The 16,908-nt window shown below is 36.7% G+C and overlaps 1 protein-coding gene across 1 annotated transcript in view; it reads right to left on the reverse strand.

The window, feature by feature from the left end:
• Positions 1-16,908, reverse strand: part of sdk2b (sidekick cell adhesion molecule 2b) — a 277,914-nt gene that overhangs the window by 126,674 nt on the left and 134,332 nt on the right. The window contains exons 14-16 of the mRNA XM_020918287.2: positions 15,163-15,310; positions 8,708-8,848; positions 5,651-5,832 (exon numbers count right to left, since the gene is read on the reverse strand). Of these exons, the coding sequence (XP_020773946.2) occupies positions 5,651-5,832; positions 8,708-8,848; positions 15,163-15,310 (471 nt within the window). The remainder of the gene's footprint in view (positions 1-5,650; positions 5,833-8,707; positions 8,849-15,162; positions 15,311-16,908) is intronic.

Genomic DNA, 16,908 nt, shown 5'->3' on the forward strand with positions numbered 1-16,908 from the left:
CTCTATTTTCCGACGGACCGATCAAGCAGCAAGTGAAGAAGAAGAACTACAACGTGAAACGAATAATGATAAAACAATAAATTACTTTTACTTCCATTGTGGCTTTTTAATGTGTTGCGGCCCCTCCATCCTCTGGCTCCTGATTTTATCCTGATACCTTCAGGGCGTCGGTTTTATGCTCCGATACGGAAAACCAACCGGTTCTCTAATTCTTTTGTGCCCTGTGCTATTAAATTGTTAAATTCTAAGGGTACAGTTTTATGAAAGTTTTACACTGCAATTTGTACTTTATTTTGAGTTCCACTGGTGGACGGCAATGGACTGACACACTTTGTGTTTGTTTGTGTTTGGGTGTGTGAGAAGTGAGAACTGCTCTGAGATGCTGCTAATGAATTGCCTTATGGGATCAATAAAGTTTTCTGAATCTGAATTTGTGTTTGTGTTGTGGCATTTGTATTTGTTGCGGCGTTTGCATTAAAATAGAGTCCCGCGGTCATTTCCGTTGTGGCTTTTTTTGTTGTGTTGTGGCTTTTTGTTGTGTCGTCGCATTTGTATTTGTTGCGGCGTTTGCGTTTGGTGTGACCCCTCTCGGCTTCCGTATGAAACTCATGGAAACTGAAATAAAAATATTTTCTAAATCCCTAAATTTAGATTTAATCCCTGTTCACTCAATAAAAGACGAGAGCTCTTGTTTTTGTAATAATGAACTAAAGTTGGCAGTTTAATCCCCATTTCCACCAAGACATATTGCTTTTGTGCACATGAGCAATATTGTGGACTGTATAATTCCCATTTTGCTACCTAGTTTTATTTTTTCTTTTGCCATAAGACCAATCCAGTCCAACCCACTTTATTTATATAGCACATTTCACAAACAAACAGTTTCCAAAGTGCTGCACAAATACATAATAATAACAACAAAAATACAGATTTAATCATACTAGTCTTAAAATAATAAAACCAGTAAAATAAAATAAGTGTCATGGTTCATGTTTGTAGTGGTTGTATTTGCTTATTTTGGTCTTTTATGCTGACATTTGTCCCGTCTGTTTGCAGTTTTGAGTTTACTTACTTGAGTTTATTTATACCCTGTGTTCTCCTCTGCCGTTTATTGGTCCATTGTCACTAACTCGTCTTGTTTCTTGTCATGGTTCAGTTCAGTTTCGAATTTGGGATTTTTTGGATTTATGGATTTTTTTAGATCTTTCTTTGTTTTTAAAGAACTTTACGTGACAAACTGCTAATAACGAAGAATGACCAAAATCCAAAAATTTTAACTGCCATGACAAGACAAGATGCAGACGCTGACAACAAAGGGCAGAGGAGAACACAGGGTATAAATGCACACAGACACAGATGAAACACATTAGGGTGGGGCAAACAATCAAAACAGGAAGTAAAACTCAAAACTGCAAGCAGACAGGACAAATGTCAACATAAAAGACCAAAATAAGCAAATACAACCACCACAAACATGAACCATGACAATAAGAGCAGAACCATAAAATAGCAATAAATAAATAAAACCAATAAATAAATAAATAAAAGACACAGAGGACCACACAACTCACGCGGTGTTAAAAGCCAGAGAGTAAAAGCGGGTCTTGAGACGAGACCAGTGACACCAACTTCACCCACGTAAATATCAAAGCCCGGTCTCGTCAGATCTCAGAAGCTAAGCAAGGCCGGGCCTGGTTAGAACTTGGATGGGAGACCACAGGGAACACCAGGTGCCACAGCGGGGTGCCAGTGACTGAAACTGCTGTTGTGTCCTTAGGCAAAACACTTAACCCACATTGCCTAGTATTAAAGTGGTGTGTGCGTGTTGGTGGTTAGAGATTCGCTTGCCTGATTCATGAGCCAGTTTTAATTTGTTTCACTTCGTACAAACTGTCTGACCTCGCAGCCTTAGATTTTGTTCGCTTGATGGTAGGTGAGTACTTTCTTTATTTAACCAATCGCTGCTATTTGGTCATGACTTGTGCATATTAAGCTTTTTTTGGTATATTAAGCTTTTCCCAAATCCCGTAGGAAGAAGGACAATAAAGTCTTTACCCTTGATAAAATTCACCAAACATTCTCTTTATTCTCTTTCAGTCGTTGACAACACTGAATATATCACTCTTCGCTGATTGGCTGATGCCCGAACTCGCACTTCGGGGTTTTTACGAACCGTCTAGTGTATTCTGATTCCTGACCTAGTTGCAGGAGAGAAATTAAATTGAGCTGAGGCACTAGGTGGCGCCAACCTGGGTAGAAATTCGCAGCCTCGGTTCAAACATTTTGTGTGGCCTGACAGAAAAAGCATTAATAACCCCTGAACTAATCACAGGGTCCAGAATGATGAGAAACTAGTAACGTTGCCATAGCGATTATCAGTACAAAATGTTATAGATCTTTTGAAAGGTATCCAGGTATAACCATTTTCCGTCGCTGTACATTTTGCTTTGTATGTTACACTGACAGACCTTTCTTCTCTTTGTCCACTACATTTCTTCAGAAGCGAAGCCTTTTTCCACAATAGCGCAGATAGAGAAGTTAGCCGAGGTGAGCGTGTCTGTTTTCGTATCTATTTTGATGACAGTATTGATTGGTGTTGTACAGGACAGGCCAGAGACACTGATCTGATGCTTTGACTCCCAGTAAGAGCATTGAGAGGCCTGTGTATGTGAGGTGGTTATAGATCGGACAAGGATGTCATAATATAAACTAGCTTTCAGTCAAAACCTGGATTTATTTGTGTACAACGCCAATTATTGTGCAGTCTGAACGCATGTGTGTCAATAAGGCTTTTAAGGAGAGCTTTTAGGAGAGGGGAAAATGACAAGTCAATACTAAACACATCAAGTAGACATCACAGACTAGAATATTGCTTTTCCGGTAATGTGAATTATATCGAGAGCTGTTTATAATATGTTGGCCATGTTTATTCATTTATCACCACTAATGTTATAGAATTACACAAAAGCATTACACCTCTATTGGGTCACAAAACCACCGTTGTACCAATATTTAATGGACACAATGAATAAACAAAATTAGCCACATCACAAGACTACTTTATCCAAGAAGCTGTGAATCTACATTTCTATATCTAAGCTTTTAATCTTCAGGTCAATAGTAAGAGTTTAACAGCACGAAAACCTGTTTGAACACAGTTTCAGAGTTAAAGTAGCTCGTCAATATTTTTGTTCTTAAACATAAATTGAGTAGCTGTAGATTGTGTTTAAATGGTTAAGGTTAAAATTTGAATTCAAAAATAATATGATATAACCAGTGTCGGGGAGTAACAGATTACATGTACCGGCGTTACGTAATCAGGGTACAAATTATGAGTAACTGTATTCGGTTACAGTGACTGTTTCAATGAGTTTTGGATTGTTTCAGTGAATTGGATTACAGTTACTTTGGTGAAATAAATGGATGACATAGAGGTATTTTCCTGTTTTCACATTTTGGGCTATATCCCTTTTTTTTTTTTTTTTTTTTTTTTTGTCACTTTGTATTTAAAGAAGAGAGGGATGTGGTAGGTGTGGTACACAGGGCGAACGCAGTCCATCCACTTCTTCCGAGGTAAATATAAATAAGATAGATATAAAAAAATAACAAATATAAAATCACCTACAAGTTAAATGTCAAACCGGAGCTACAGGCACATCTAAAAACAAACTGCAGAGAAGAGCCGAAGAGAACAAACAAGAATTTTCAGGATGTGTTTACTACATTCATGTAGTTTAAAAAGCATGACAATATCAAGTAATCTAAAGTATTCAGATTACGTTACTCACTTTAAGTAATTTAATGGATTATGTTACAAACTACATTTTGGGCTATGTAATCTGTAATCTGTAGGGGAATACATTTTAAAAATAACCTTCCCAACACTGGATATAACCAGAAGTATTACTTAATAATGATAATAATAATACATAGGACGTATATAGTGCTTTTTTGGACACTCAAAGACGCTTTACAAACAAATAGAAAGTGACACTAGAAAACCCGATAGAATCATGGGAGAAACTCCAGCTTGAACAGGTGAGTTGTTAGTAGTGATTTAAAATGCTGCAGTGAGTCTGAGCTCCTGATGGATTGTGGGAGTAAGTTCCGGAGGGAGGGGGCGGAGGCAGCGAAGACTTAAAGCCGTAGTATGTGACTTTTTTGGATTTCATTAAAAGTATGTTTTTTCACTATGAATGTTTTTATTGCACTGAAAAATAAGGATGTAACAATAACCAAAATATCGTGATATCGTATCGTCAAAGTTCTCACAATAATATCGTGGACCATCACAATATATCGAATTACAAGTCTCTTTGCTTAAATGAAGAGTTATGGTGCAGTAAAAGACAGAGAACTACATAGACCATGATCCTTTGCTCCGTTTCAGTGCAGACTACAAGAAGAAATAACAGTTGTAAGCACTTTTAAGTCTTAGTTCTTTAGATTAAGTTTTGTCAAGGCATTTTAAGAGGAAAAAGGAGCATGTTTTGTTTGCCTCCACAAAATATCGCAATAAATATCGTACCGTGAGATGTATATCGTGAAAATATCATACAGAGATTTGGATATTGTTACATCCCTAATCATAAGCCTTCCCACCATATCGTGAGCTTTCCCACAATGTCACAATAAATATTGTATCGTGCGGTTCATACCATGACGATATCGTATTGTGAGACTTGGATATTGTTACACCCCTACAAAAAAATAAACAAACCTGACTCTTATTTGGACTGGAGGAGGGCCCTTTGGCTATTCCACAATATGCCATAAAACTAAAAATGTATATCCATGAAGAATATTTATAATTATTAAGTATTAACGTTTTTATTTCCATGGAAGTTACAGACTGCACCTTTAAGTATTACTAGTAGTTAGGGATGGGACAAGATCTCGAGCTACAAGATCTGGAGAGACAAAATTGCCACAAGACGGGGCACACATGAGAAAAATTATCTTTTGAGATTTTCTCCCGTGAATTTACCTTTGGCTTGAACAAAAAAAGAGTTAAAAGTAAGTGAGTTGGGCAATTTGAGAAGCTGTGGTTCCAAAATATTACATAGAATAAATAAAAAGTAGTGAAGTTGAAATTGCACTATTTATTTATTACAAATTATGTCAAAATCTTGTCTTGTCTCGTCTTGTGAAAATTGTGTCTCATCCAAACCCTACTAATATTAGACAGCACTGTTGTGAAAATCAAATGAACTCAGTGTTGGCGACCTCTTGTAAAATATCAAAATTTTTAACAATAAATAACAACAGATCAAACACACCCTTATCCCAGGCTGAAACGCGTCAGGACTTTGTAAGTTTGTAAGTTGTCCATTAAGTAAATTAATAAAGGCATTTTATTTTAACCAGTGAGTGCTTTGGGTTTTTCCCTTCCCAAAGAGCACCACTGAGTTTTATCTACTCTGTATTATCCTCTGGAGGTCCAGGAAGAAACCTTTTTTTCAACACCCTTATCCCATTTTGACTTTTAAAGATAAGTTATATAGAGTATTTGTTTGCTAAGATGAATACAGATATCTTAATTAAAAGACTGCCACTTGTGCTTACATGTTGTTTATATTTACCCAGGAGTAAAAATGTTATCTGTGAATGCTACACAAGACAATATAGCCACATTCTGATAAACACTCACCTCCTTGAAGTGTCCACTCAGTCACTTTATGGCTGAAAATACCCAGTCCGGCTCCGTTGTACGCTGCTACTTCAATCTCATAGTTTGTCCAAATGATGAGATCTTCCAGTAACAGATTTGTAACCTCTGGACTGGTAATATTTTTGATTTGGTAGTCCACGGGCAGCCCTGTCAGACGATATCTGCAACACACAAAAGATATATTACACACACGTACTGTATGTACTAGTATGTGAGGTGAAAGCAGCGCTGCAGTACACTTGTAGCTCTTTAGGGGGAGACAATGCACCAGTCACAATGGAAACACATTACAGTCTATTGCATGAGTACACCTGCTGCGGTTTTCAAAGTGAATAATTAAAAGCAAGCCTGAAAATCACACACTAATTACATGTTTTCTGCTATCATTCTGACAAATTTGCTGACTTTTAAATTCGAAGTTTTTGAAGTCTAAGTATTGCAAGTATTTTTCAGTAACGCTGTTCAACTCTGCAAGGCGTTCTGCAATTAATAAAACATACAGTGTGGGCTGGGATTTCTTTGAATAGAAAGCTTGTAAGTTGTCTGTGTAGTCGTTGCAGAATGGGTTATATGGCACGAACTTCAGTATACGTGCGTAAAGGTCCCATATTTATGCTGTTTCTGATCTCTGCTGTAATGTTTGCTCCTCAAAAACATTCCCCCGGAGTTGTGTTTTGTTTCCTTCATTCATGTTTAACACAGAAATAAGGCATAATTAGGTCGAGTTCACAGTTTTATCTTGATGCGATGTCATAATACTGGAAGTGCTCTACTGTGTTTTTAAACTTCATACAGCTTCACTAGAATAACTGGATGATTTGAGGTCTGGAACTGCTGATCTCTACTGAACGAAACGTAAAAGGTAGAAGTTTACTTGAATATTACCTCTATGATAGGCCTGTTCGATTACGGAAAAAAATCATTATTATGATTATTTTGGTGAATATTGAAATCACGATTATTCAAACGATTATTTTTTTAGTTACACGATGCATTTATTCAGCATTTCTCTCTCAAAAAACACTTTGTTATTGATAATTCATGCAAAACTTTCAAATTGAAAATAAAAATAGGCTCCAAACTTGTACCTCAGAGCAGTTTTGCGATGTATTAAACATAAAATGAATAAAATAAACTTTGAGCATGAAATAAGGCATAGAAAAACTAGAAAAACATAAATGTATCTAAAATAAACAATTTATCCAGCTGTTCTATAATCTCTACATTTAAAAAAATAAAACAAATATACTTATTTATATAAAAAATACCCCAATATAAAATTTGTTAAGTTACATCATTTCAACTCGATTATATGAGTTTGGAGATCGTTTGACACACAAATCAAAATCGTGATCAAAATTCAATTAATTGCACAGCCTTACTACATGACATCACAAGGTGGAACAGATCATTTCGAGCTTTAGAAATATAGACCGACTAATAATGCAGGATTACTGAAATGTGTGAATGAAACAAAACACAACCCCAGGTGTGTTTTTGAGGAGGTAACATTCTAACATGGCTTAAACCTCACAAGAGTCCACTTTGTTTAATATATGGCCTTTAAATAAAAGTACAAATTATTCCGGTTTGCCAAATGACGAAAGAATATAAACTAACTAAACTCAAGTACATTGGATTGCACAAGAACGGCCTTCACTGCCAATGCTGCCAATACAAGCATTTTTGATAGATGAGACTGACCACTCCTGGCTACGAACACCAAATGAGAACTGCTTTTTTGGAGATTATCTGACCTGTCAAACCATGGACTTCAAGGTTTCAAACAAATACATTTAAAGGACAAACGTTCATTACACACTGCACACATCCCACTCACTAACTGTTCAAGATCTAATTGTAAAGGTAACTGCAAAATATGACTGTATTGACATTTTTAAAACCGTTTTATCACACTGAACCTTGGGTAGCTTTCAGTTGTTTTGTTAGCAGTATTTAAACAATACCTGGTTATTAATACTACTTTAATACTACTACAAGCTGCCGTATAAATAGGAAGTGAGCATTCTGGTTCCGATAACTCTGGCTCTAATTGACTTTACATTGAAACATTGTCACCCCTCTCTCTGTAACTGCTGCGGTGAGCCTCGTCATTCTGGTCTTAAATGTTCATATTAACCAGCTCTACATGATCCTGGTGTTTTTTATTTAGCAATTTTGTCCGTTAATAAATTCCTATCCCAAAAATGGAACTCAGCTTCAAATTTGCAGCTATAACTGCCAACCTCGGTGAGCTTCATTTGACTGGGGAAGAATGCTATGGGTAGGTATCATATAGGTTTTCATATATATTACAGTAGAATCCTTACATTTCTTTGGTACTGTCCTGGTATCTTTTAACATCCTGTCCTATCAGACACATATTAAGGACATGATATAACAGAAAAAATATTCAATAAAAATAAAACCATTCACTGCATTGGTCATAATGTTATGGCTGAACTGTGTATATTAAACTGCAGAGGTGGGGACTTGCAAGTCGTGACTTGGACTTTAGTCAGACTTGAGCCCCTATTTATAGGACTTGAGACATGACTTGATAAAATGGACAAAGACTTAGGACTTGACTTGGACTTGAAGGTCTATGACTTGAGAAGACTTGAGAAGCACTTTTAAATTTGAATTCTTTCTATTCTGACTGTAATGATTCACTCTAAGATCTTGTCAAAACATTTAAAAAGGAAAAAATAGCATTTCTTCAAGTCTTATATACTCTATAAACACTCATATATAAATATACAATGACTTCATAAGTACAATTTATCTTAAAATTCATATAAATTGCAAAAATCTAAGCTGTATTTGGTACTTTGGTTTAAAGACTTGAAATGACTTGAAGCTCAAAGCAAACGACTTAGACTTGACTTGAACTTATAAGCCAGTGACTTGAGACTCGACTTGGACTTGCCTGTATTTGACTTGGGACCTGACTTGGACTTGAGACTTACTTCAGACTTGCAAAACAACAACTTGGTCTCTGTTAAACTGTATGGTAATGTTTGAGGGTCTTATTACCTGACGTTGTAGCCTCGCAGGACGCCGTTCTGGTGACTCTCTGGAGGAGGCTGCCACTGGATCATAATGGACTGGTTTGTGCGTCCGCTCGCGATCACGTTCTGGGGAGGAGCGCTCGGAGGTTCCTCTGGCAATGAGACCCTGTAAAGTTAAAACAATATTAGATTTTGATTAGTTGCGGGAGACTAATATATTTACATTTTTGTAGGTAAGCTATAAGCAGATCTCAGTAATCTGTTGAGTTTTAGCAGTGAAGCGTAAGGTTTTTGTGAAGCGCAATTGACTGTAAAAGACCTGCACACATTTCTAGGTATTTTTGTAGACTTATTATTTTCGTCAAACGCCATTTCAGATTTTATAAGCATGGGAACAGTCAAATCAGAGAAATTTTACAGCACAAGCACACGAGGCTTAGCTGTAAATAAAAAGGTTACCGATAATGATTCACTTTACTGCAAAAACGAAGTTACATCTATGGGAGTGTATATTTGGCATGAACACGCTGGTCTAAAATTGTTAATAATTAAGTATCCACAAGAGAAACAGTAAGTTAATATACCTCAGACTAATTAGTTCCAGGCCAAGACCAAGGAGTTATTTTCAAATATAACTTTACAAACTATTGACTTGACTTGACATCTCATCGGCCTAATCCATTCGTCAATGATCATCTTGGGACTTTTTGATCGAGAGCTCCACAGCCAGAAAACTATGTAGTTTGGAGGAATACATTTAACTATAATTTGTGCTAAAATACATAATTAAAAACAGGTCTTGATTATGTTCATTAAGTAAAAGATGGATTGTGTAACTTCTCTGCTGTAGGGTTCACTACCTACTTGTCTCCATGGAGATGTTATTGCTTTGCCAGGAATTGTTCCATGGTATGGCATTTAACATATCCATCTTGCATTTCTTTATTATGGGTGTTTCTATTGCTCAAAAATACAATAATAACTTCTATGAATTGGGGCGACTCTCCACAGATCTGAATTGTAATGTAGCATAGTGCTGTGATCTGCTTGTCTCGCTTGTGATAGACAGGTTTTTTATTATTTGTTTATTTATTTATTTCGGTCACAGGTATATTTTGACATTAATTCACAACAGTCATATTTAACATAAACAGGTCCGAAAAGCTTATTATGCCTACCCTTTATTTCTTTATCAGAGCTTCATCTTAACACCAGTTCATCTTCATAAATACAGCAAGAGGAAACAAACAAATCAGAAACAGTACAACAAAGTACTACATCTGTTGTAGTACAGCCAGTTTAATCTATACTGTGGAACATCTAGACCAGGGGTGTCAAACTCATTTTGGTCCGAGGGCCGTATCCAACCTACTTTGATCCCAAAGGGGCAGGATCAGAAAACTCATGGTATATATGGCCCCAAAAATAACAATAAGTTCAAATATTTGTGCAGAGAAATTCAAATCTATTACAGAAATCTTTTTTAATTGATGAACTCTTTCTTTTACAAAATATTATAATATTATGAACAACCTGAAACTTTAAGAAAACTGCAATTTCAACACAATGTTTTTACATTGAACTTGTCTGCAAATAGGAATAAGTCAGTTTTTCTTGGAAAATCCTGCACTCGGCTCCACTTTTCTCATGTTGGACATTTTGTTGATGAGGGTGTCACGGTCAACAGTCAAAACGATCGTCCTTTAAGAGCGTTTGGAAAGAGACAAGTCTTCATTTGTGCTGCTCTGGTGGGAGGGGCCACACACAGAGACACTGGAGACGCTGCTGTGCTAAGCGGCGCAGAAAATTACCAATAATTTTAATAGAAAATATAATTAAAATATTTTAGTAGAAAATCAGCCGAGGGCCAGATTAAAGGTCTTGGAGGGCCGGATCTGGCCCCGGGCCTTATGTTTGACACCTGTGATCTAGACAGAGCAATAACATTTCCACAGAGACAAGCAAGTAGCTGTTCATTTTTTTTTTTTCACTTTACGGAAACCGTCTGACCTCGCAGCATTAGGATTCGTTCGCTCGACGGTAGGCGGGTACTTTTTTTATTTAACCAATCGCTGCTGTTTGGTTGTGACGTATGTAATGCGCTAAAATCCCATAGGAAGAAGGACAATAACGTCTTTCCCCTTGATCAAATTCACCAAACTTTCTCTTTGTTCCAGCTTTAAAACCTCGATCTTGGGCATCGTTGCCAACACAGAATGATTGTCTTCGTCTTCATCCATTTCGACCGTTTTGTTTACTGTTGTGTTGTACCACAAAAGAAACCCAGACAGGTGCTGGAGTTTGACGTCATGGCTTCACAGCTCTTCACTGATTGGTCGGTGCACGGTCTACAACTTCTGGGATTCTTGCAAACCGTCTAGTGTATTCGGATTCCTGACCCTCCACTAGAAAGTTATACAGAAAATATTTTTTAAAATGAATCCAAACTTGTGATTGGTCAGTACAAGTGCGATTTATCATCTTACTTTACATCCACCAAAGTAATTTTATGAAATCTAATGTAACTATTGAAGTTTGTGAGCCTAACAACTGAATGTGGCAGTCGCAGGTACATCTGTCACGATAATTACTGTACAATATTGACTTACCTTTCAATACACGAAAGCTGGAGCTCAGTATTTATCGTGGGTACTTTTTCATTGCCACAGTGATGAGATTTTTGTCATTTTAGTTGTAAAAACACAATATTTGAGCTGTAAAGAGCAGAGTAAATAACTGCTATGGCTAATTATCAGTTCACTCTGCTATTCATTTGTAGCAGCTCGCTTTTTTAATGAGACTGTCTATTTAAAAATGAGTTCACTGGGATTATCTTGCTTTGTGTCAGTGGCAGAAAGTAGTTTCAATATCATTATTTATTGTAGTATATCTGTGTAGCAATAGATTCTGTTTCAGAATTTGGGCACCACATGGAGGGAGCAGCTTTGGGTGCCAGGTCCCCAGCCTCAGACAGACGGAGCCCCCACTGAGCTCCAGGGCAGGGGGAGCGATGTCACACTCAACTCATTTCACTATTATTCACATTGTCACTATGTTTTAAAATCAAGTTTTTATCATTTGCTTTTATCTAAAGTTAAACCTTTTTCATCTTTTAAACATTTTGAACAAGTTATGCACGCTTTTATTTCATCACGCCTGGACGACTGTAATGCACTTTATGCCGGCATTTCACAAAATGCACTTTACCGACAACAGTCCAAAACTCTGCAGCGCTACTTTTAACAGGAACAAAAAGGAGAGAGCACATAACCCCAATCCTTGCGGCTTCCTGTTCATTTTAGAACTGATTTTAAGATTTTATTGTGTAAATAACCTATAGTATAATTTGTCTTTGTTAAAATCTCTTGTGACTTTTTATTATTGTTTTTATATTGCACCATTTTCTGTTGTTAACCATTAACTTACGTGTTTATGTTTAGCGCTTTTATTTTGAAGGGTTTATCTTCGTCTAATTACCTTGACAATGAGAAAGGAAAAACGTTATACGGAGCAAACGTGTACGCATATATTTTTTGGTATTTTTCTAGGTCTTTGTTTAGCTTTCCCTCTGAAGAGGCACAAAGCTCTTACGGCAGATTGGAGGATTTATTGCCATTAAATCTAAAAATCAAAAGTCTTCATTCAGAGGGATATGCTAAATATTGTTTGTTTTTAAAGATTTGAATGGACTCGGACCTCGTTCAGATTTATACCCCTGTATGCGCTCTGAGGTCCAAGGTCCAGCTCCACCTGAGGGTGCCTAAGACGAGACTTAAACCCAGGAGGGACAGGACCTTCTCTGTGGTCAGCCCTAAGCTCTGGAACGCTCTGCTCCCCCATGTCCGAACAGCCTTCACTGTGGAGAGTTTTAAGTCTCGTCTTAAGACCCACTTTTACTCTCTGGATTTTAACACCATGTGAGTTGTGTGGTCCTCTGTGTTTTTATTTATTTTTATGTGTTTTTATTGATGTAATTGATTTAAGGGTTTGTTTATTTCTATTCTATAATTTAGTTTTTATTTTATTTTACTGGTTTTATTTTTTTAAGACTAGTATTATTTTAGTAGTTTATTTTATCATCTTATTTTTGTTGTTATTATTATGTATTTGTGCAGCACTTTGGAAACTGTTTGTTTGTGAAATGTGCTATAGAAATAAAGTGGATTGGATTGGATTGGATTGTTGAGCTGAAAAAGATGGACTGTAATTTTTCAAGTCGATATGTAACTTTCCTAAACTACGCAGTTGTACAATTTGATGCTCTAAGTGTAACTTTGTTGCTTATTTTTTAAGAAGATGACAATAAAATCTTCAATCTTGAAACTTGCTTGCTTACTTTTGCCTGGAATGTTCCACACTTTAGCATTAAATGTATCTATATCCAAGAAAAGCATGCGGCTCCAGTGAGTTACAGGTCAGATCTGTGGAGAGGTGAGCCTAAATGGAGGTTTTCAAGATATTCAAGATATTTTCCTAATCAATAAAACACTTGTAAATAAATAATTGCAATATAGAAAGTGCAATGTTACAGAATAGACACATTTAATGCCCTACTGTGAAACATTCCAGGTAAAGCAATGACATCTCCGTGAAGCAGGTAGTAGACCCCACGCCTGAAATGTTCCACAGTGTACCGTTAAGAAAAAAAGTCATTTTGTAGTAGCAGTGAAAAGTTGTGATGCCAGCGCTACATGACGTCCATCCCTGATCTGCTCTCATCCTTTGTCACTCACTCTTGACTCAAAGGATCAGTCAAAACGGTTGTCAGGGTAACGGATTGTGTCAGCGCGGTAATACTGACGCAGAGGTTTAAACTTTGCTGGCAGGTAGTGCTCAATTTTGTTTTGACATTTTCAGTTTTTCAAATTATCAAAGTGAAGACTGTGATGTGCTTGAAGCAGTATTAGTCAGAAAGCTCATCTCTTCACTCTTCAACAGAAAAAAAAATCACATTCTGTTTTGGTGAAATCTTAAGTAAAAATATATTATCAAGCATGGGAAATTTAAGAAGTGTTTGCTTATATTGGTAAATAACATATTACACATTTTCCCCAAACTATATATTTTAAAGGAGAAACTGTATTATAAAAAAAACTCTGTATATATAGTCTAGGTCAGGGGTGTCAAACTCAAATTCACAGAGGCCAAAACTAAAAACTGGGCCAAGTCTTGGGCCAAACTAAATATTTACTGAAAAATTTTAACAACATCTGCAAACAAAGGTTTAACATTACACATCTCGAAAGAAGAGAAAAGTCAAGTTAAACCTTTTCATATTAAAGTAAATGTTTAATATTAGCTTTGGTTAAGCACTGAATCCAAAACAAGCATAACATAAAATAAAAAAATAACACAAATTTAAAATAATGTCTCTGTATCTGTAGCTTTTGAACTTCTTTTAAATATTTTTTTTTTTTTTCTTCCATAAGCCAACAACCAGTCAAAATGCGCCTACACATTTGCAAAGCATTCTGGGATTCGTAGTATCATGCATGTGCCATCAATCAAACTTTATTTACTTTATTTATTATTTATTTATAATTTAATTTTATTTATTTATAGATTGCTTTTCATGCAAAAAAAAAAAACGGCAACACAAAACGCTTTACAGTGATAAAACCAATACCAAATTTCCTCCCACACCCCCACAAAGTTAAGCTAAACTCCTGGGTCTTGAGATTATTATCTGTGGTATAACTATTTTTTTTCCTACTAACTAACTACCTGGAAAAAGTACACAAAGGAAAAAAGAAATGGCATAGCAGACAGCGGGCAGCTCTAATACATATTTAATATGATCGTGGGCCAAATATAATTATATTGTGGACCAAATTTGGCCCCCGCGCCTGAGTTTGACATGTCTGGTCTAGGTAAACTGGCTTTATTTTTCTTACAATTATACAAATATTGGAGGTTCTAAAACCAGACAAGAGACAACCATCCAATTTTGAGATGGTTCAATATCTTCCAAAAGTGAAAGACATCTCTACTGGAATATTCTTGTAACATTCAGAACCAATTTAGAGCTCCCTTTACCCAGGGCTTAGAGTTTCACACAAATGGACCATGCATTTCTCTGATTGGTTCATCCATCTGTCAATCACAACCACTGGAAACTGGGGTAAAAGCGTTTGGTCTCGGGTGTTCAAACAACAACATATAAGATCATGCAATTAGACAAGACAAAATAAGATAGAGATGCTTAATTAAGTATGACCTTCAGACTAATTAAAAACCCCGCTGGACCATACATCATAAATACCTGATTGCTCACTCATAAAACATGCAGTACTTTTCTTCTTCAGTATCTGTACATGTGTGTTGGGGGCCCTATGATCTTCAGACTAATTAAAAACCCTGGTACACTACGCATCTAGATCTCTATCCAAATGACTGAGACAACATAAATACCTAATACAGCACCATAAAAACACAGTACTTTTCTTCTTTAGTGTCTGTGAGTGTGTGCTGGGGGCTCACCTCTCCGTCTCTTTGCTGAACTGTCCCTTCCCCACGTCGTTAACAGCACAGAGGCGGAACTGATACGAGCGCGCTGGGATGAGCCCGTTCACCGTCACCGCCGTGGACTCCGGCTCGATATTGGCCAGCAGGATGGCCCACGGAGCGTCTGGGGAACAGATCATTAAGACAGCAGGTTAATTAGAGCTGCGCTATAAAGCTGTCAGTGAAATGTCAAAGTGGATTGTTGCCATATGATGCGATTTGTTATACAACTTTATATTACTAAAAGTTTGGACTAATAAACTAGCTCAGTAAAAAGTTAAAAAAACATTATTATGGCAAAGTAATCAGCTGTTTTTACTTCACAAACAATTCATACCACAATACGCAACTGAACATGTGATTCAATCATCTGCATGGATTGCAAGAACAACACAACATTAAACAATACAGTTTAACTTAATGGTGCATCATGTCACTTTTCTGCTTGATTGACCGCGCCGTCTCTGCTATATTTATATCACTTGTCTCTCAAACGCCGGAAACATCTGCTCTCGAAAATTCTCATAACCTTCAAAACACGATATTGCTTCTTAATAACTTTTTATACCTGCAATAAATAACAGTTTAGTGCAGGCTGTCCAAACTTTTTTCATCAAGAGCCACATATCTAAACAAAGATGACGCAGAGGGCTGATCGAGGGCAGTGGATATCATTAAAATATGTGCATGTTTAACACGTTAGAATGAGCCATCAGTCTTTATTCATGCTAAGATCCTTAAAACCTCACACTAAATATAAATATTCGCTTTATCAAGGTAGATTTTCAAAAAAATTGTAGTAAAAAGTTCATTTTTAATTGATGCAAGGTAATTAGGGGTAATTCACCTGGAAGCCTGAGGGCCAAGAATAATTTATCTGAGGGCCGCATTTGGTCCACAGGCCATAGTTTGGACATGCCTGGTTTAGTGCTTCCCTTGTTGATTCAGCAAAAATCCACACTGTTTCTCAGTCCTGTAAGTTGTTTTTTCCCCTTTTAATGTGTAAGCAGCCGTGTTTGTATTTGAAGCAAAAGTAGCATGCGTCTCTCTGATTGGTTAATCCACCTGTCAATCACGCTAGGATGCAGCTCTAGATCCACTCATCTTTGTGAAGTTTTGTCAATGCGTATGGATCTGGCTGGACAGATAACATTTTTGGTGGGGTTTTCCGTAGTATGCCATTAAAATACTCTCTAGCATGTTTTCAATTATAGGTGTTTTACTGAGGAAATACATTAAACAACATTCATTCTCACTTGCTTCTCAACCTACAACTGTAACAAAACATTAAGATCTCCAGAAAACAAGCAGGTGAGGGACCCTCTACCAAAAACTCAAAACCTTTGAACCATTTTAAAGGGACAGTCAGGAATTTTGGACATAGGACCTCATTTCCTAGTGAGCCAGAGTGTTGGAGATGTGTGGAAACACTTTTTAAATATTCCTTCCCGTCCTTGTATTTGCAGGGGTCACTGGTGCTAGGCTAGTGCATGTCAATGGCCATAGATATCCTGCCGCTAAAACAGTCTTACCCACTCCACAAAACATCCGAAACAAATCTATTATTACACCAGACTGTCCATGTAAATGTCTGTGTTGATAGAATAATGTTTGAAATAAAACTAACCTTGCATCGCATGAATCTTCACATGTTGAGGGACTATTTTCTCATATATCAGTCCGCTGCTGCCAAACTTTCTATCAGGAAATACAACTCACTGC

Source organism: Boleophthalmus pectinirostris, unplaced genomic scaffold (genome assembly GCF_026225935.1).
Source record: "Boleophthalmus pectinirostris isolate CB_2022bp ecotype Guang Dong unplaced genomic scaffold, ASM2622593v1 HiC_scaffold_14, whole genome shotgun sequence".
NCBI lineage: Eukaryota > Metazoa > Chordata > Actinopteri > Gobiiformes > Gobiidae > Boleophthalmus > Boleophthalmus pectinirostris.